The following is a 21,140-nucleotide window of genomic DNA, read 5'->3' on the forward strand; positions in this document are numbered from 1 at the left end:
GTTACATTGCACAACCTTCAATGTTATGTCGTAATTACGTAAAATTCTGGCAAATTAGATCGCAACGAGCCAGGCGGCCCAAACTGTTGCATATACCTTGACTCTGCGTGCAATGAACGCAAGAGAAGTGACACAATTTCCCTAGTTTAATATTGCCTGCTAATATGAATTTCTTTTAACTAAATATATGCAGGTTTAAAAATATATACTTGTGTATTGATTTTAAGAAAGGCATTGATGTTTATGGTTAGGTACATTCATGCAACGATTGTGCTTTTTTTCGCAAATGTGCTTTTGTTAAATCATCCCCCGTTTGGCGAAGTTGGCTGTCTTTGTCAGGAAGAAATGGGCTTCACACAGTTCGCAACGAGCCAGGCGGCCCAAACTGCTGCATATATCCTGACTCTGTTGCACAGAACTGACACAAGTGACACAATTTCCCTAGATAAAAGAAATGAATGTAGCAGGCAATATTAACTAAATATGCAGGTTTAAAAATATATACTTGTGTATTGATTTTAAGAAAGGCGTTGATGTTTATGGGTAGGTACACATTGGTGCAACGACAGTGCTTTTTTCGCGAATGCGCTTGTTAAATCACCCGTTTGGCGAAGTAGTCTGTGATTCAATGACAAATGAACAGGCACCGCATCGATTATATGCAACGCAGGACAAGCTATATAAACTAGTAATATCATCAACCATGTGTAGTTAACTAGTGATTATGTTAAAATTGATAGTTTTAAATAAGATACGTTTAATGCTAGCTAGCACCTTACCTTGGCTCCTTGCTGCACTCGCATAACACGCAGTCTCCTCATGGAGTGCAATGCAATCGGCCATGATCGGTGTCCAAAAATGCCGATTTCCGATTGTTATGAAAACATGAAATCGGCCCTAATTAATCGGCCATTCCGATTAATCGGTCTACCTCTAATAGTTACCTCTGCTGCAGAGGATAAGTTCATTAGAGTTACCAGCCTCAGAAATTGCAGCCCAAATAAATGCTTCACAGAGTTCAAGTTACAGACATATCTCAACATCAACTGTTTGAATCAGGACTTCATGGTCAAATTACTGCAAAGAAACCACTACTAAAGGACACCAAAATAAGAAGAAACTTGCTTGGGCCAAGAAACACAAGCAATGGACATTAGACTGGTGGAAATTTGTCCTTTGGACTGGAGTCCAAATTGGAGATTTTTGGTTCCAACTGCCGTGTCTTTGTGAGACGCGGTGTGGGTGAATGGATGATCTCCGCATGTGTATTTCCCACCGTAAAGCATGGAGGAGCAGGTGTTATGGTGTGGGGGGGCTTTGCTGGTGACACTGTCTGAGATTTATTTAGAATTCAAGGCACACTTAACCAGCATGGTTACCACAGCATTCTGCAGCTATATGCCATCCTATCTGGCTTGGGCTTAGTGGGACTATCATTTGCTTTTCAGCAGGACAATGACCCAACACACCTCCAGGCTGTGTAAGGGTTATTTGACCAAGAAGGAGAGTGATGGAGTGCTGCATCAGATGATCTGGCTTCCACAATCGCCCGACCTCAACCAAATTGAGATGGTTTGGGATGAGTCGGACCGCGGAGTGAAGGAAAAGCAGTCACCAAGTGCTCAGCAGACTGTTGGAAAAGAATTCCAGGTAAAGCTGGTTGAGAGAATGCCAAGAGTGTGCAAAGCTGTCATCAAGGCAAAGGGTGGCTATTTATCTAACACTTTTTTGGTTACTACATGATTCCATATGTGTTATTTCATAGGTTTGATGTCTTCACTATTATTCTACAATGTAGATAATAGTAAAAATAAAGAAAAACCCTTGAATGAGTAGGTTTGTCCAAACTTTTGACTGGTAGTGTATGCCAAGAGAAGTGCAGTATTATCATAAGGAGACGTATACTTGGAATACGGAGGAGGAATGGAGGGAAAAAGAGAGGCAGAGGAGGTCTAAGAGAGAGAGGGAGGAAGACGGTGAGCTTTAGTCCGTTAAAAATTGAGGGGAAAAAGGAGATGGTTTGTTAAAAAAGAATGGTAGAAAGTATAAGTAGAGTGAGCTGAAGACAGGAAGAGAAATTAAAGTGAATGAGGGCGAAGTATCGGAGGTGGATGGTGTGGTGAAGTACTCGGAGCCTGAGGCTTGCACCGAGGGTCAGGCCAAAAATTAGTCTGTGACTGTATGAGTGACGTTTTTGGAAAAAGTGGACCCTTGCCTTTTGGCTGATCCATTTTTGGTTTCAGGGTGGGTGAAAACAAAGTTGGGTACTGTGGAATCGGGGAGGGTAACCAGACGTGGTCTTGTGATAATTGTTTGTGTTTCTGCTGGTCAGAGTGAGACGGTGCTCTGCATTAAACGAATGGAGGCAAGAAATGTGAATTGTTTCGCTCTCAAGAAAAGGGCACAATTGAAAGGAGTGATTACTGGGGTAGCGGTAAATGTAAAAGTTGACCAACTGAAGGGGAAGATTCCCGGTGTTTGTGATGCTCGTCGTTTGGTGTAACACAGACAGGGTGACGAGAGTGGTGAAACAGAAGAGTCATTGTCTGTTCTTTTTAGTTTTGATGTTGAGTCTTTGCCCGACAAAGTGATGTTAGGATATATAAGTTATTCTGTACAAGCTTTTGTGCAGAATACATTACGTTGTTATAGGTGTCAAGCTTATGGGCATGTGGCAGCAGTGTGTAGGAGGGAGGTTCCTATGTGTGAGAAGTGTGCAGAAGGCCATGAGACAAAGGAATGTGTAGCATTGGGGAAAGTAGTGTTATGTGTTAATTGTAGGGGTGCCGATGGGGCTGAGGATCAGAAATGTGCGAGAGAGGCAGGTTGAGGTTTCCAGGGTTAGAGTAGTGCAGAAGTTGTCATATGTTGATGCAGTGAAGAAAGTAAAGGAAGATGGGTCAAGCGGGAGGGATCCTGAGAGGAGTGGTGTGAGTAGTAGATCTCTACCAGTACATATATGTTTCAGTAAGATTGGATTTTTAGCATTTATAGCAAAGGTTATCAACTGTACTGCAGGGATGGAACGTAAGTTGCAGAAAATTGAGGTTGTGGTGGCAGCTGCAGAGAGGTATTTGGGTGTGAGAGACTTGACATCAGAAGAGTTACAGGGTGTGTTAAGTGGTGATGTCCCATCCTTTCGGGTTGTTGGCCTGAGGTAATTCTAAATAGATTTAAATAGTCGAGTAGGGTGGTATGATTTTTATTGTATAAAAAGTGTGGCGTTAGAATGGTTGGGTCTTTTTTGATTTTTTTCAAGCGAGGTATAAGGGAGTTGTACTTCAGTCTAGTAGGTGGCGGTAATGCAACATATTGGATGTCAGACGCCGTTAAACCTCATCGAAGAAGAAGAAAATTATTAAGAATGTTGGAACCTGACCAGTGGGTGTGACAGTTTATGGAAAATGGCTAGCTGGGGAAGGGCTGCTGGAGTTTTGAGAAACTTTTTGAGGAGACCTTGGTCGTACAGGGCGCTCCATCGTGCCTTGGGACCTGGCATTTTGGGGTCTCTCGTTGGAAGCGGACTGATATTTTATCACTATGAACAGAGCAAGAGGTTTTTTCCCTTCACCGTTCATGCCGAGGAGGAAAAGGTAACGTATATTTGGCGCAGCAGTAACTAACGTTAACTGGATGGATATCTATGTTAGCTAGCTAAAGTTAGCTAGTCAGCCACTATGTTTGACATTTTCTTGCTAGTTAGCTACCTGTCAGTGCCTGGTGAATCACTATTTGTTCGCCACACTCGTCTACCATTATCACAACTGAATATTACAGTACACAAGTAAACAGCTCTACATAGGACGATTCGCGGAGTCCTATATAGGGCTAAAGTAAACAAGTAACGTTAGTCAGGGTTGAGGAGTAACGGATTACATGTAATCTGAATATTAGAGTTCACAAGTAACGGATTACATGTAATGGATTACAAAACCGTTCAAACTATGTCTTCCAATGGTTCGACTAATGTCGGCATCCAAAGATGATCCAACTCGAATAAATGGAGAGAAGGATGGCAGCAGTGGTGTAGCCTACGGCGATACGGATATCACTTATTATTGATCTACATAGCGCATTGACGTGAATCATACTGCTGCGCTGTCATTAGCTATTTGCGCCTTACGGATTGAGGTTGTTGTGCATGGCAGTTGAACCCAATAATGGTTTAATTCAAGAAGCTTAAACTGTCTATCAGTTGAAGCCAGTTAAAAATGTCCTCTTACAACAGCTGCATAGTGCGGAACCTAGCCTATGGAAAACAAGTGGGTGTTTTATTGCTCAGTCTAATTAATTCTGATAAATAAATACAACAAATCCATAGGCCTAATGGACACGTGCTCAAACTGGCACACTTTTGATAGACTTAAAAGGACAATTTGTAGTTGCTACATCCATGTCCATTGAAACAGAGGCGGGCAACCGTTTTGTTATTGTTTCATCTGAGGATTTGCCCTTTAAACAGCTGCATATTATCAAGATATCAGAACTTTTGTGAAATAGCACAGTTGCAAATAGAAATCAAACTGGATGGACATCAGAAATAGTGGAAGGCCAGGACTAAAAACAAGCAAAATATAACTATTGTAAAATACAATGTGTACGTAAAATGTATATAGTATGTATAATCTGGAAGTAGAAGCCTAAGTGTTATTGTTTATTTGTTTACTCCAATTAAGGGAGGGATGGTAGGGTTTGCGGGGAATAATAAAGGAAAATATATTTTTAAAAGGTTTGTGTGTGTGTGCAAAAAAATGTGTATATATTTACCCCCCAAAATATATGGGGGATTGGAAATGATGCAGACAATTACATTGATGGAAGCTGCAATCTATCTGCAATATTAAAGCTGATCCACCCCTTTAAAAAAAAGTGTCACCAACAAAAAGGTAAACAATAGGCCTATAGCAAATGCAGCATATGGCATTCATTTTCACATGTAAATAGCACTTGTCAGTAGAGCTATTTAGTGTAAACATTCATATTGATTTATCCTGCAATAGATGTAATTCAATTGGTAACATACATTTTTGTCGTCTTCTAATGCCTCTTAAGGGGAAAGTAATGTAAAAGTAATGGAATGTAATCAAATTATGTTACTGAGTTTGGGTAATCCAAAAGTTACATTACTGATTACAATTTTGGACAGGTAACTGGAACACATTACATTTAGAGAGTAACCTACCCAACCCTGCAAGTAGCCTATTTAAGGCTGCGTACAAATATGGTAGGTAGCTAGAAACTACGACTACTTATTCGGTGGAGTTTACCGGCGGTTGGCATCCAATATGTTGCATTACCACCACCAACTGAAATATAGTATAAATCCATTACACTTTGTGATACAAAAGGGGAAATGGGAAAAATAAAAATGTATTTTTAATTACCCTACCAACTAACCTTATACTCATTAAAACCCACCACCTTATTCCACTACTTTAACCCTATCTGATCCTACCCCAAGCCAATGACCTGAGAGGAGAGGACAGGACACTACCACTCAACACACCCTGTAACTCTTCTGAAGTCAAATCTACTACCTCCAAGTACTTCTCTGCAACTGCCAATGCATCTATTTTCTGTGACTTATGTTCCATCTCTGCTGTACAGTTGATAAACATTGCTATGAACACTTAGAGGACAACCTTACTAAAATTTCACTCATTTACTATTCACAGGGATCCTCTCAGAATCCCTCACCATTGAGCCACCCTCCTCCTTTCATCACTGCCTCACCATACGACATCTTCTGCACTTCTCTGACCCTGGCCACCTCAACCTGTCTCTCTCGCACTGGACACCTCCAATCCCCAGCAATGTGGGCACCCCTACAGTTGACACACAGCTTTTTTTCACCGGAAATACACATTCCTCTGTCCCATGTCCTCCTACACACTTCCCACATCTTGGAATCTCCCTCCTACACACTGCTGTGACATGCACATGACGCCTATAACACTAGTGTATTCGTCACAGAATCTCTAACAGCATCACTCCTACAGTTGAAGTAGGAAGTTTACATACACCTTAGCCAAATACATTTCAACTGTTTTTCACAATTCCTGACATTTAATCCTAGTAAAAATTCCCTGTCTTATGTCAGTTAGGATCACCACTTTATTTTAAGAATGTGAAATGTCAGAATAATAGTAGAGATGATGATTTATTTTAGCTTTTATTTCTTTAATCACATTCCCAGTGGGTCAGAAGTATACATACACTCAATTAGTATTTGGTAGCATTGCCTTGAAATTGTTTAACTTGGGTCAAATGTTAAGGGTAGCCTTCCACAAGCTTCCCACAATAAGTTGGGTGAATTTTGTCCCATTCCTCCTGACAGAGCTGGTGTAACTGAGTCAGGTTTGTTGGCCTCCAAGCTCGCACACGCTTTTTCAGTTCTGCCCCCACATTTTCTATAGGATTTCAGGGCTTTGTGATGGCCACTCCAATACCTTGACTTTGTTGTCCTTAAGCCATTTTGCTACAACTGTGGAAGTATGCTCGGGGTCATTGTCCGTTTAGAAGACCCATTTGCGACCAAGCTTTAACTTCCTGACTGATGTCTTGAGATGTTGCTTCAATATATCCACATTATTTTCCATCCTCATGATGCCATCTATTTTGTGAAGTGCACCAGTCCCTCCTGCAGCAAAGCATCCCCACAACATGATGCTGCCACCCCCGTGCTTCACGGTTGGGATGGTGTTCTTCGGCTTGCAAGCCTCCCCCATTTTCCTCCTAACATAACGATGGTCATTATGGCAAAGCAGTTCTATTTTTGTTTCATCAGACCAGAGGACATTTCTCCAAAAAGTACAATCTTTGTCCCCATGTGCAGTTGCAAACTGTAGTCTGGCTTTTTTTTATGGCGGTTTTGGAGCAATGGCTTCTTCCTTGCTGAGCGACTTTTCAGGTTATGTCGATATAGGATTTTCCCATGATGTCAAGCAGAGAGGCACTGAGTTTGAAGGTAGGCCTCAAAATACATCCACAGGCACTCTTCCAATTGACTCAAATGTCAATTAGCCTATCAGAAGCTTCTAAAACCATGACATTTTCTGGAATTTTCCAAGCTGTTTAAAGGCACAGTTAATTTAGTGTATGTAAACTTCTGACCCACTGGAATTGTGATACAGTGAAATAATCTGTCTGTAAACAATTGTTGGAAAAATTACTTGTCATACACAAAGTAGATGTCCTAACCGACTTGCCAAAACTATAGTTTTGTGGAGTGGTTGAAAACGAGTTTTATTGACTTCAACCGAAGTGTATGTAAACTTCCGACTTCAACTGTATATCCTAACATTACTTTGTCAGGTAAAGACTCTGAATCAAAGCTCAAAAGAACAGAGTGTCACCTCTGTTTCACCACACTCCCCACCGGATCTACTTTACACCATATGGCAGGCGTGACAAACACCAGGAAACTTAAATTGCTCCACCTCCATACTTAACGCTACCCCAGAAATCACTCCCTTCAATGGTGCCCTGTACCTAAGTGCAAAGCAAGATACAGGTCATTCCTCAAGTTGCGTCGCATGGAGTGCCTGCTCCCTCTGATCGGAAGAAACACAAACATCACAAGTCTGCTTCGGGTTACCTTCACCGACTCAACAGCACCCACCATCTTTTCCACCCAACCTGAAACCATCCATGGATCAGCCAAAAGGCCCTCTTCAAAAATCACACTCCCTCTGGACCAAACGTATCTTTTATCACAACCATGTCCATCAATGCAATGCAAGGCTCCGAGCTCCTCACAACACCTTCTACCCCTTCCATTTCGCCTCCAGAACTCAAAATGGCATCTGGCTTACTCTGTTTGAACTTGACATCAATCGTCCTCTACATACCCTCTCCCTTGTTATTGCTAGCTTCAACAGATTCTAACCCATACTCTGCCCCCCTCAGTCTTTTCAACCTCCTCTCTCTTTCCCTCAATCCTCCCTTAACCAATTACCTGACTCCTTTTGAAAATATTCAACTTTTCCAAGACAATCTCGTTTTAGCCTCCTCGAGAGATATGCTAAGCCCTGTACTCCCTTCACTTCAAACTCGAGCAATCTGCCCAAAATGCTACTGAACGACAAGCTAGCTAGTGAACTAGCCCCAATCGGCTGACAGCCGTGGTATATCAGACCGTATACCACAAGTATTTTTACTGCTCTAGTTACATTGGTAACCAGTTTATAATAGCAATAAGGCTACTATGATATATGGCCAATATACCACAGCTAAGGGCTGTAGTAGATTGGTCCTATACCACACCCCCTCAGGACTTATTGCTTATATATACCACTATCCCCAACACACCCCACCATTCCTTCCCACTACTTTTGGGGTAAAAAAAAGAAATTGCACCACCTCTTAAGACATTGGGGGCTTAGCCGAAAGTTACATAGCCTATAAAGGGATAACAAACACGAGCCAAGTAGAGAATAGGTTATAAGACCTCTATGATTCATTTAATTTATTCAGTTCTACCACTAAATTTCTCATTTTTAACAAGGTTAAATATGTTGTAGTAAAGTTCAGCTTCAGTCCACAGGAGGGCACTGTGTCACTGTCAGAAGATGTGTGCTTCAGTCAGAAAAAGGTTCTCTTATCTCTTTGGTTTCAGCTAGCTAGCCAGCCAGCCAAGCTAGCTACAGAAACTAAACCAATCAAATGCACTCACTGGAAATAAACACTTTTCCTGTTATCGTGACTTATATCAACATCAGTTGAGGCTGCTGAGGGGAGGATGGGTTATAATAATGGCTGGAATGGAGCGAATAGAATGGCATCAAACACGCTCTAGCCATTACCACGAGCCCATCCTCCCCAATTAAGGTGCCACCAACTTCCTGGGATCAACATCCTTACATGGTGACCACACCGCTTGCGTTACAAAATGAATGTACACATACATGTTATTCAATCATTGCATCCAAACAACTTGCGCGTGTCAACGAGCGTCTGCATAGCCAGGCGCTAAGATATAACTTGGTTCTATTTGTGACGCTTGACTAGCTGAAAGTCCTGCCTCTCCCATCTCCTCATTGGTTTTTAGGAACATATTCCCATGTGGGTGATTGAGGTCCACACTCCAGCCCAGTTGGTGGTGGTAATGCACCTTAAAGTTGGTTGCCAACCGCCATATAAAGTCCATAGAAGAAGAAGCCTGAAGGAGGAGATATAACTAGAAACAAACTCGATTTACCCTTTTATCTGTGGATGAATTGTCGCAGTAGAGGACCTTGTGCATTTCAGGTAAAATAACAACCCAATGTTTATCGCAGGACAAATAGTGCTAACAGCAAGCAAGCTAGCTAAATTCCCATGAATGTTTAATGCTTTTCGACTTGTCCCCAAATGATTAACATAATTGTAATATAGTTTCTTCAGAGTTTGTTTTGATATTTCAACCTACGTGTCCTGATCGTGTCTGGGGTGGATGGACAAAATCAACATGCGCGAATGCACGATCTAGTCAGCATGTTAGCTTTCCCATTCACTAAATAACTCCGACTGACACACAATAGCTTAAATTAGCCAGATATGCTGAGGGAGACTAGCTAGTTAGTATGAAAGTCCAGAGAGGACATATAAATAAAACATTTATCTCATGTTGATCACAATTTATTTATTTCATGATCAAGACATAACAAAAGTTGTTTTGTTGACATCACGATAAACTCTATATATAGGAGTGGACATATTGATGATAGATTAAAAGTATGGCTGAGGCGGCAGAGCCCATGTTGGATCAGCGTATAGCGTAGCGATCAATAAAAATAAACTAAGGGATGGTACCTTAGATGCTAACATCATGCTTCCATTTGCGTTTTGGAGCTCAGTATCAGTTTATAAGTTAGAATGTTAGGAAGCCAAATTGCCTGTTACCTTGAGCTAAGAGCTTGTGGGGAATTTAAGCACTTTACGACACCTGTAAGCCAGCTCTTTTTCTCCTAGGCTCTGTGGCACCCCCAAGACCACAGCCAATCGCATGCGAGCAACAATGCCACTAACTTGACGAATCTTGTGAGCGAGCGCATTGCAATCAAAGCAGTCACAGGGTTCCTTGATGAGGTGGTTCTCGTGCATCTGGACAAATGAATGGATAATACGTGGTACTTTGGATTCATCTCATCTCGACAAAATGTTCTCGTGATCACGATTAAACAACTTTTGTTATGTAGTGATCATGAGATAAATAAGTTGTGATCTCGACATAACGAGGGATTTATTTTATTCATATGTCCTCTCTTGACTTCTGTAAGTTAGCTATCACCAACTCTGCACAAACCAAGGGGCCAGGGTTCCGGTCTAGAAGCACTGGTTTGACTTCTACATATTTGCTTCGGTACTGCAGTTTAACTGACCCCCGGCCCAGAAACAATTTCCATAGACGGTCACATACAGAAATCAGATTTGAACATTCCTAATAAGACACTTTAGTCATCAACTTTGTGCACAAAACATCCATTGAATTATTCAAATAATTGTTGCTGAGGTGGATTATTATTATTAATTATTTTTTTCATCACATTTTTTATAGTCATCCAATGTCTTCCTTGTTTTTGGATGACCAGATGACGTCGCTGCTCGTTGACGCTGACCCCTACCTTTTTGATGGGGGAAAAAATTACCTTTTCTCTGAGCAATTTTATTAGTATAAAATAATATAATTTCCCTATTTTTTTGGAGCATACAATATAGCTCAGTACGTGAATTATTTATTTTATAGTCATTTTTACTCATCTTTATCAAGGGTGTCAATCATTTGGGACCCCACTGTATATCCATAGTAGGTAGACAGTTCTTACTAAATCGGCATCCCTTACATCACCACACCGAGCAGTGCACAAGAACGTATTCAATCCAGTTGTTAGACCTATGTTTTCTATTTTAGGGGAAATTGTGCAATCAGTAGCCTTGATAAATTGATAGCTGAAGCAAGTAAAATGTATTAACTAATTGCTGTTAGACAAATGACAGACAGTCATGCAATGTGCCACAATAGTTGGTCAGGAGTACTGACAATTCTTCTATAGCCATTACCTTATCCAATTTTCAGCTTTGCACTGCCCTTGTATTTTAGACCTTGTCCTTCTTTTAGTGCTAATGCTTCCTTCCATATTATAGTTGCTTCCAGTGTTTCAGCTGTCTGCCAGACGGATGTGCTTTAACCAGTTTGCTTCCATGACGTACAATAAGGAACTCTACATGACACCAAGGGATTTCCTCTTTTCAATCATGTTGGAGAATGTCGACCGTAAGTACAGTAGTATCAGATGATAGTGTCCATGTTGTAAAATGGCCTAGCTGGTAGAAAAGGGAATACTTCATGATGTAATGAATTGAATTGATTGGCATATGGCTACACAAGCTCCCTCTGTAAGTGTATTAAATTTTGTTCCAGGCAAGAACAGCACTTTACATTATTTTCCTTTCATCTGCTATTAGGTAAATTACCAAAGAAAGCTCTAACCAAAAAGGTGAGTGTTGGGATCGGGTTAACTCATTGTCATAATGTGTTTTGGATTTTAGTCCATTCGTGCAATGCCATCAACAGGAGCATTACAGCAAGAGAAGACTATTGGTTGTTTCTCCTTGTATAATTTATGATACTTGCAGGAGGTGGATAAGATGCTGGATGCTGCCTCACGGGTTCAGGCAGGTAACAGTCTGTTCAGAAACTTCGGAGACGATGGTACGTTTTCATGCTATGGTCAAACAGCCTCACTGGTGCTGTGTGCTTCATCAATGTAAAAAGATGCTGGATAGTTATACTTCAGGCAGAAAATATGTATTTGATCACTGTGGGAGTGTCAATCTAAACAGGATAAATGAACACTCACTGAAATGTTTGTGTGATGGAGAAGCATGTTTTGTCTTGCAGGTCTGATATCCTACACAGAGTACCTGTTCCTGTTGACTATTCTGACCAGTAAGTTATAGACCCAGAATGACATACAGCGGAAACAGCCCTCCCTTTCAATGACATGCATTTGGAACCGGCATCCTCTAATTCTTACACAACACATTTTACTTCATCTGGGTCGTGTGGATTAGGAGTGTTGTTTTTGAATGAAAAGCCAATTTTTTTTCTGTCAAGTTAAAATAACATCAAATTGATCAGAAATACAGTGTAGACATTGTTAATGTTGTAAATTACTATTGTAGCTGGAAACGGCAGATGTATATATTTTTTTATGGAATATCTACATAGGCCCATTATCAGCAACCATCACTCCTGTGTTCCAATGGCACGTTGTGTTAGCTAATCCAAGTCTATCATTTTAAAAGGCTAATTGATCATTAGAAAACCCTTTTGCAATTGTTAGCACAGCTGAAAACTGTTGTTCTGATTTAAAGAAGCAATAAAACTGGCCTTTAGACTAGTTGACAATGTCTGCACTGTATTTCTGATCAATTTGATGTTATTTTAATGGAATTTTTTGGCTTTTCTTTCAAAAACAAGGATATTTCTAAGGAGGGAGGGAGAGAGGGAGGGAGGCGAGGGAGGGAGGGAGAGAGAGAGGGGGAGAGAGGGAGATCTACTCATTCAAGGGTTTTTATTTATTTTTACTATTTTCTTGTAGAATAATAGTGAAGACATCAAAACTATGAAACAACACATGGAATCATGTAGTAACCAAAAAAGTGTTATAAAATATTTTTTATTTGAGATTCTTCAAAGTAGCCACCCTTTGATGACAGCTTTGCACACTCTTGGCATTCTCTCAACCAGCTTCACCTGGAATGCATTTCAATTAACAGCTGTGCCATGTTAAAAGTTAATTTGTGGAATTTATTTCCTTAATGCGTTTGAGCCAATCAGTTGTGTTGTGACAAGGTAGGGGTGGAATACAGAAGTTATCCCTATTTGGTAAAAGACCAAGTCCATATTATGGCAATAAACTCAAATAAGCAAAGAGAAACGACAGCCCATTACTTTAAGACATGAAGGTCAGTCAATCTGTAAAATTTCAAGAACTTTAAAAGTTTCTTCAAGTGCAGTCGCAAAAACTATCAAGCGCTATGATGAAACTGGCTCTCATGAGGACCGCCACAGGAAAGGAAGACCCAGAGTTACCTCTGCTGCAAAGGATAAGTTAACAAATTAACTGCACCTCGGATTGCAGCCCAAATAAATGCTTCATAGCGTTTAAGTAACATACACATCTCAACATCAACTGTTCAGAGGTGTAAGGAAAACACTACTGAAGGACACCAATAAGAAGAAGAGACTTGCTTGGGTAAAGAAACAGGAGCAATGGACATTCGACCAGTAGAAGTCTGTCCTTTTTGTCTCACAAAGACACGGAGGTTGGAACCAATAATCTCACATTTGGACTCAGACAAGAGTAGGTGAATGGATGATTTCCGCATTTGTGCTTCACACCATGAAGCATGAAGGTGGAGGTGTGGCGGGGCTTTGCTGGTGACACTGTGATTTATTTAAAATTCAAGGCACACTTAACCAGCATGGCTACCACAGCATTCTGCAGCGATACGCCATCCCATCTGGTTTGCGCTTAGTGCGATGATAATTTGTTTTTCAACAGGGCAATGACCCAACACACCTCCAGGCTGTGTAAGGGCTATTTGTGCTGCATCAGATGACCTGGCTTCCACAATAACCCGACCTCAACCCAATTTGAGATGGTTTGGGATGAGTTGGGACCACAGAGTGAAGGAAAAGCAGTGCTCAGCATATGTGGGAACTCCTTCAAAATATAGAAAACCCTTGACTGAGTAGGTGTGTCCAAAGTTTTGACTGGTACTTGTATCTTTCTTCTTTATTACTTTCAAACCCTACCTCCCCTAATTGGAGAGAGCTAGTGAGCAACAACGCTTAGGCCTCTACTTCCAGCGTATACATATTATGGACACAGTATTTTACAATAGTTGTCTTTTGTTTCTTTTTACTCCATTCCTTCTTTATAATTTACATGCATTAACGTGTGTGTGTGTGTGTGTGTGCGCTCTTGCGCACGCATCTATCAGGTACATGTCAGTACATATAGTAGAGACACAACAAATGGGTGACAGTTGTCGATGTGTTTAGAGGGTCCCTGGTTCGAGCCCAGGTTGGGGCAAGGAGAGGGACTGAAGCAACACTGTTACACAAGTACATATAGTACCACCTTGTTTCACTCAGTTTTGGAACACTTTCTTCTGTTGAGTTTTTCCTAATGAACAGGACCCTGGTTTAGTGCAGCTGTAGCCTAAAGACGTGACCAGGCAGTGCCACATTAGTGAGCTCTCATATACTTTTCTGCACGCACGGCACAACCATGCCTTGTCGGACCAGCGCAACCATAATTGTCGCAATATTTTTGTACAGGAGCTGGCTCCTTATGGATTGCCGACTGTCCGTTGCCTGTGATATTCTCAGGACCTGCAGTTGTCTGCACATTAACTTCAGTTATTGACATTGTACATTAGATTATGGTATCTGTCCTGTTTAGGATAGTACATTGTGTAGCCTGTTACTTTAACACATTGACTGAACCTGGGTGGTATCAGTTGGCACAAAACGAAAAAGGACATCTTCAAACGGTCCAATAGAACACTCATTGTCCATTGATGATAGTTTTTTGTTGCTGTTTTCGTACTTACTGAACACACTGCCCATGTGATAGTGTTTTGGCGACTTAACTTCCTCATTCAAAATGTTGCCCAGTCACCAACAATGTTGTGCTTGAATCATTATTTCAGTAGACCCTGCTGTTAACCTTGTGGCGTGGACAGCAATTGAAAACTAACCGCTCATCTTGTCGCTGCTTTGTTCTGTACAAGCAGCACCTAGTGACGTTATTTTCTAACAGAAAATGCATTGTTATTTCAGAGCCACACACAGGATTTCATATAGCTTTCAAAATGCTTGATATTGATGGCAATGAGCATGTGGACAGAAAGGAGTTTCTCAAGGTATGTTTTATAATCTATGTTATAAAATGTTCCTTAAAGGGCCAATCTGCAGTTCAAACAACAGCAAACGGGTACCACTCCACAGTTTTGGGTAAACCGCTTTGGGGTGGTACTCGAGAAATGTAACCGCTCTCAAATTCATAGACAGGACTATGGATGCAACGACTAACCATCCATGAGATCAAAATAATAGTTTTAACTATGTTTTTAAGCTATACAGTGTTATTTTACAATTGCATTGTTTATAAACAATGGAGTAAATCAAGCTTATATTTTGGGTTCTGATGGGTTTAGACATTTGAACTAAGCTCATGAGGAATTTATAAGTTATATTCAAGAATCAATAGCTACATATCATTAATTTTATATTTAAAAAATGGATGTAGCAATCGCAGATTGCCCCTTTTAATGTTTTATTTTATGCTTCTCAAGGAATTGATGGAATTGTATTTTTAGTATTCAGTCTCATGTATTGTATATCTATATAAAGTATCCACACTTCAAAATATTGCCGGCCCTTACATGGACATTACCTAATTGGAGGTTTTGACATACACGCTCCTACAATGAATGACACTTGATGCTAACGCAGAGGTACAGTATGGCCAGTACCTTAAGTCTGTGCCACATATTTGTTCCTCTGCACTAGTTTCTCCCACCTCAATTGGTTCCATCTGTCAAAACATTGGCCTATTCATTCTCAGTCTGAGGCATCACATTTTACAAGGCACAGAAACTAGCTTGGAAACATACTGTATTTGCTAGTTGGCTTTAGCACAATACAGTATGCATACATGGCTACAAAAATGCCTGTGACTATACAATTTTGTACTAAACCAGTGAAAAGTTGATTCCCTAATTTTGAACAGAGGCTGGGAACCACAAGGGTTAGAGTTAGACCACTGTTGTGTTCCTAAAACCCACTGCACGTCTAAAAGGTGTTAAGCACCTCCAGTTAGATTATGGTTTGTTTTAGAAGATGAGTTCCACACCTGACAAAGTAGAGAGGAGCAGCATGGATTTAGTGTGTTTGAGGGGATCAGTGTGAGCAAAGCAAGGCAAAGGATATCTAATCTTGATCACATAATAATTAGTAATTGGGATGCAAGGTGATTTGTAGATTAGTGATTCTGTGGGGTCCAACCGCTTTGTAGTCGATCTCAAACACACACTGTTTGCTGTTTCATACTGTTTCCAGTTATAATATTAGAGTGAGGCATTGTGGGTAGTTGATAACCTTTTGACTAATGAAATGTTCTCTGTTATTGCTGACATTTCTTGGATAATTCAGATGAGTAAGAGGTATGTATGTGTTATTAGTGAGTTTAACTGAATTAATAGTTTCCCGCATTCTGAGAACATGTAAGCTAGCTAAGAAATGCTCTCACAAGTAATGTTTTTAGCTTAATCTTCTGTTTTATCTGCATTATTATAATGCAAGGAATCATTGTTGCTGCTTTATTTTATGATGAAGCTCAAGAAAATCATTGGGAAAAGAAAAGAGACGGTGCCTAAGGAAGGTGCCACAGACATGGTGAGTCAACACTGAACTTTTATTTTTAAGGCGGAAATCTCCTCCTTATTCATGTGACTTTTGGAAACACTTTTTTTAGAATACTTTATATAGATGACATTGAATGTCCTTTGGGGAAATGCCTATTGAAAGCACTAAGGCTGGCCAACTGTCATTATACGATAATGTAAACCGTTGTGTACGGGCTAGAAAAATTATTGTTTACTTGTATTTCAAGCGTGATGGGGCTTGCAGTAATAACAAAGGCAGGAAGTGTTGAAACTTGATGTCATCTAAACAGAAACCAGTCGCAGAGGGGGATGATGTGAACACTACACTGCAGGCCTTCTTCTTTGGCAGGAATGGTGAAAACAAGCTTCAGTACAAGGGATTTTGCAGGTAAAATATCTGTGGGTTACCATGTAGTATCATTGGTGTTAAACGGTATAGCTACTCCCAACCTTTTCTTTGTAGGTGTCCCTAATCCTAGTAAAATCATGTTTTCGTTACTCCGTATAGACACTGTATGAATAGACTTCAGAGTAGGAGTGTTGATCTAGGATCATTGTTGCCTGTTAGATCATAATGAATATGGTTACATGGACAGGGGGAACCTGATCCTAGATCAGCGCTCCTACTCTTAGACACTTTTTGAATACAGGCCCAGAACTGACCTAGTCATGTTCAGTGTCTTTACTCTGGATTTCTCCTCTAGGTTCATGGAGGACCTGCAGGCGGAGGTGCAAGAGATGGAGTTCCTGCAGTTCTCCAAGGGTATGGACACCATGCGGCGGGAGGACTTTGCAGAGTGGCTGCTGCACTACACCAACGAGGAAGCCAACGAGGCCTACTGGGAGAACATGAGGAAGAGGATCCCCGCGGGCCAGGTAAAAAGGACAGTAATCCACCCTCGTTTCCATGAGGTCATCACAGATTAGTAAGGGTTGTAATAGGTGAAAGCGAGGTTGCCAATTGCCACCCAATTGTTTTCCCCAATCCAACAAATTCAGATATGGGGGTCACTTTTTATTGAAGGAAGGATGCAATTTCAAAATATTCGGATTGGGATAATATGCAGTCATGTCAATGTACCTTCAGGTCTAAGAAGTTGTGAAATATGACACATTTTGGGGGGCTCTCAAGGGGTGACTTATCAATGTACGACTTGGACATTTGTCCCTCTTCTCTTGTAGAGCATCACATTTGATGAGTTCAAAGCGTTCTGCCTCTTCACCAACAACCTGGAGGACTTTGCCTTCTCCGTGAAAATGATAAGTGAAGCCAACCGACCTATCGGAATTGGTAATTTTCTTATTCTATATTGTTTTTTGTAGGAAGGACATTTTGTCAGAAATATTCTGATGTTACACAGTCAATTCACTTTAAAGCAGCATTCAGCAGTTGAAACAGTAACAAAGTGCACTCCCTGCCCCTGTTTCAGTAAAAAGCTAAGGGAAGCTGCTGGAGAAATGTAACCACACTCAAATTTATATCCAGAAGGACTGACCATCCATGATATCAACATTTTAACCATGTTTTGAGGCTATATTGTGTTTATTTACATTTACTTTGTTTACAAACATTGGCGTAAAGCAAGCTTATTTTGGCTTCTGATGGGGTACGACAGTGGAACTAAACTCATGAGACATTTCTAAGTTATATTCTTCCATGGATACGTATCATAATGAATTTATTAGTCCAATAATAGACGTAGCAACTGCTGACTGCCCTGTTAGCCAAGTACATTATCCCTGATAGTTTATTCCCCTTGCATTCTCTGCAGTCCAATTTAGGCGAGCTGTGAAGATTGCCACAGGGCACGACCTCTCTGAGAACGTGCTGGACACTGTGTTCAAGATCTTTGACCTGGACGGCGATAACTGTCTGAGCCACAAGGAGTTTATCGGAGTGATGGAAGACCGAGTACTGCGCGGCTTGAAGGTACTGGGGGCATTTATCTATCAGTTGAAGCAGTCCTTTAGGGCATTATTTGGTCTTGAGATCCACGCTTAACTCTAACTTTCATGCAATTCTCCAATTGACGTTAATAATCACTGTGATGTGAGTTGCGGTCTCTGTATGAATTGTGCTATACAAATAAAGTTTAGGCTGAGGCTGCATGACCTGATCATGCAGCCCGGTGCTTATCCCTCCCCATCCCTTCACGTTCCTCACTTTAGGCTACTCACCTTTATGAAAACCCGTCTTATCAGCAACATGGTTTACAATCTGCCTCACATTTCTGAACTAAAATAATATATTTGACATTTATTTCACCTGTGCTTTTGAATATTTCCTGCATGTATTATTTTAGAACACATGGGTGTGGTTTTATGCTGTCTGTTTTAACTCCCCTATCAATTCATGTAATCTATTTGAGCCTAATACAGACTAAAACGTTGTTTGCAATGATGTAATCGTCCTAGATATGCTGTCATATCAGAGGCCTACCCTAAATTACAGGGGGGGGAGTTAATAGCTGCTTGTAACTCCCCACCTGAGAAAGGAATATTAAATCACTGTTTGGATGTCGATCATGTCGTCCCAAAAAAAAATTATGGAGGGGGAAAAGGAGCAGAGATTGTTTTTAAATAACACGTGCAGTAAAGTTGTTTAGTCCTGGGTTCAGTTTGTCAAAAGTTATCTGGATTTTGCCTATTGGATAGGATTAAATGCATAGAAATACAATGAATAGAACGGACGAATCAGTCTTGAATGGGGACTCCCGGTCTATTTTTATGCTTTTAATCCTATCTGATAGGATAGGGCCCTGGTGATCAGGTCATGCAGCCACTCTGGGAGGTTTATTAAAGCTGCAATATGCAACTTTGGGCGACCCGACCAAATTCACAGACATTTCAGTTCTGTCATTCTCATTGAAAGCAAGTCTAGGAAGTGGTATCTGTTTTATGTGTACTATTTCTATGCTCCCCGTTAAGTTTAGTTTTTTTGTCTTTTCCTTTCGGTTTTGTATACTAGCTTCAAACAGCTGAAAATACAATATTTTTGGTTATGGAAAAAATACTTGTTATTTTAGATGGTACAATGAATTATCTAAACAATGACTGCTTGTTTTGTCGGCAAACTATTAGAATTAAGCAAACTATTAGAATGTTAGCAAAGTGATTTTTGCATATTGTACCTTTTTAACGTTTATTATGTGATGTCTGTATTTCCCCAGGTGCAGCCCCAGCGTGGCATCACAAATTACTGGAAGTGTGTGAAGAGGGAGACCCTAAAGGGGGCACAAGAGGCTCTCCGGGACACCGGAAGCCCTTTTTGAGGGGCTAGACCATTGGATGGAGAAGTGCCTTACGAGTGTTTACTGGGTGACTCCAATGTAAAGCATTGATAGTTGACCATTATCACTGGATATTTGTCAATGGAATATAAACATGGTCCTAATGATCTAAATCAATATTTTTCAGGCTTTTTGTTTGTGAAAATATTATTGCAATATACAGTACATAATCTATGGGTGAGGTTTATTCTAATAGAAATTGGTTGTGATGCTTGATACCAGTCTATGCATACAAGGCATATAAATGAGAGCTCTTTTTACATTTTATTGAAGGTGTCTTGACACTTTTTACCCTATTTCCCTCCTCAAATGCAAGTGATTTGTTTACAGGTAGACATGGTTTACTGTGGTATCATTTGAAAGTTCTAAACTGCTGAGTCATATAGGTGGAAAGAGTCATGTTAGCAATGTGTTGAAGACAAACATATTTCAAAGTATAGTTGTGTTGTAATAGATTGGCACCCTTGCACGATTCACTTTCATTTCTTGAAAAATAAGTTGACATCTAAACTTTTTGTTCACCCATGTATTTAAGAACTGCACAGGATCCCCCAAAAAAATCTGAAATTAAGATTGTTCACTACAAAGTCAAATGGCGTGGACAAAAGTATTCAGAATTCCAATTCATTTGGTTGAAGGCAGGAGATTCTTGTTTACGGTGTAATTTTTCACCTGTGGTAAGTTGCAGGTGCTTACAGGGTACAAAGCCATTCAATACGTTTTGAAACAGAACAGTCTGCTCCATTGCACTCCATTGTAAAGTGCAAGGGTGCCAATCTATTAGATCAAAGCTGTTTGTAGACTAAATAAATTGAGAATTGCTGCATTGCTCCTGGAATGTGCATTTGGGAAAGATTCAGACCCTTTGACTTTTTCTCCATTTTGTTACATTACAGCCTTATACTAAAATGGATCAAATACTTTTTACCCCCTCATTAATCTACACACCCCATAATGACAAAGCTAAAACTTTTTTTGTGAAAATGTCTTAATAAAAAACATACTTATTTACTAAAGTATTCAGACCCTTTTATGAGACTTGAAATTGAGCTCATGTGCATCTTTCTATTGATCATCCTTGATGTTTCTACAACTTGATTGGAGTCCACCTGTGGTAAATTCAATTGATTGGACATGATTTGGAAAAGGCACACACCTGTATATAAAGTCGCCACCATGACTCTTCCTAGATCTGGCCAAACTGAGCAATCGGGGGAGAAGGACCTTGGTCAGGGAGGTGACCAAGAACCTGATGGTCACTGACAGAGCTCCAGAGTTCCTCTGTGGACATGGGAGAACCTTCCAGAAGGACAACCATCTCTGCAGCATTCCACCAATCAGGCCTTTATGGTAGAGTTGCCAGATGGATGCCACTTCTCAGTAAAAGGCACATGACAGCCCGCTTGG

At 40.5% G+C, this 21,140-nt stretch overlaps 1 protein-coding gene across 2 annotated transcripts; it reads left to right on the forward strand.

Moving 5' to 3' along the window:
• The first annotated feature begins 3,332 nt into the window (after positions 1-3,332).
• On the forward strand, positions 3,333-20,744 carry micu2 (mitochondrial calcium uptake 2). 2 transcript variants are annotated; one of them, XM_045717253.1, is made up of 12 exons: positions 3,333-3,593; positions 11,125-11,254; positions 11,446-11,477; positions 11,617-11,692; positions 11,882-11,929; positions 14,837-14,919; positions 16,394-16,453; positions 16,734-16,831; positions 17,148-17,319; positions 17,626-17,734; positions 18,216-18,373; positions 19,614-20,744. In XM_045717253.1, the coding sequence occupies exons 1-12, from the start codon at positions 3,405-3,407 to the stop codon at positions 19,713-19,715; spliced, it is 1,257 nt and encodes a 418-aa protein (XP_045573209.1). In that variant the 5' UTR covers positions 3,333-3,404; the 3' UTR covers positions 19,716-20,744. The 2 variants fall into 2 exon arrangements, with proteins under 2 accessions (XP_045573209.1, XP_014053045.2); XM_014197570.2 differs by lacking the exon at positions 3,333-3,593 and adding an exon at positions 9,138-9,249.
• Positions 20,745-21,140: the final 396 nt, after the last annotated feature.

This window comes from Salmo salar, chromosome ssa04, assembly GCF_905237065.1.
Source record: "Salmo salar chromosome ssa04, Ssal_v3.1, whole genome shotgun sequence".
NCBI lineage: Eukaryota > Metazoa > Chordata > Actinopteri > Salmoniformes > Salmonidae > Salmo > Salmo salar.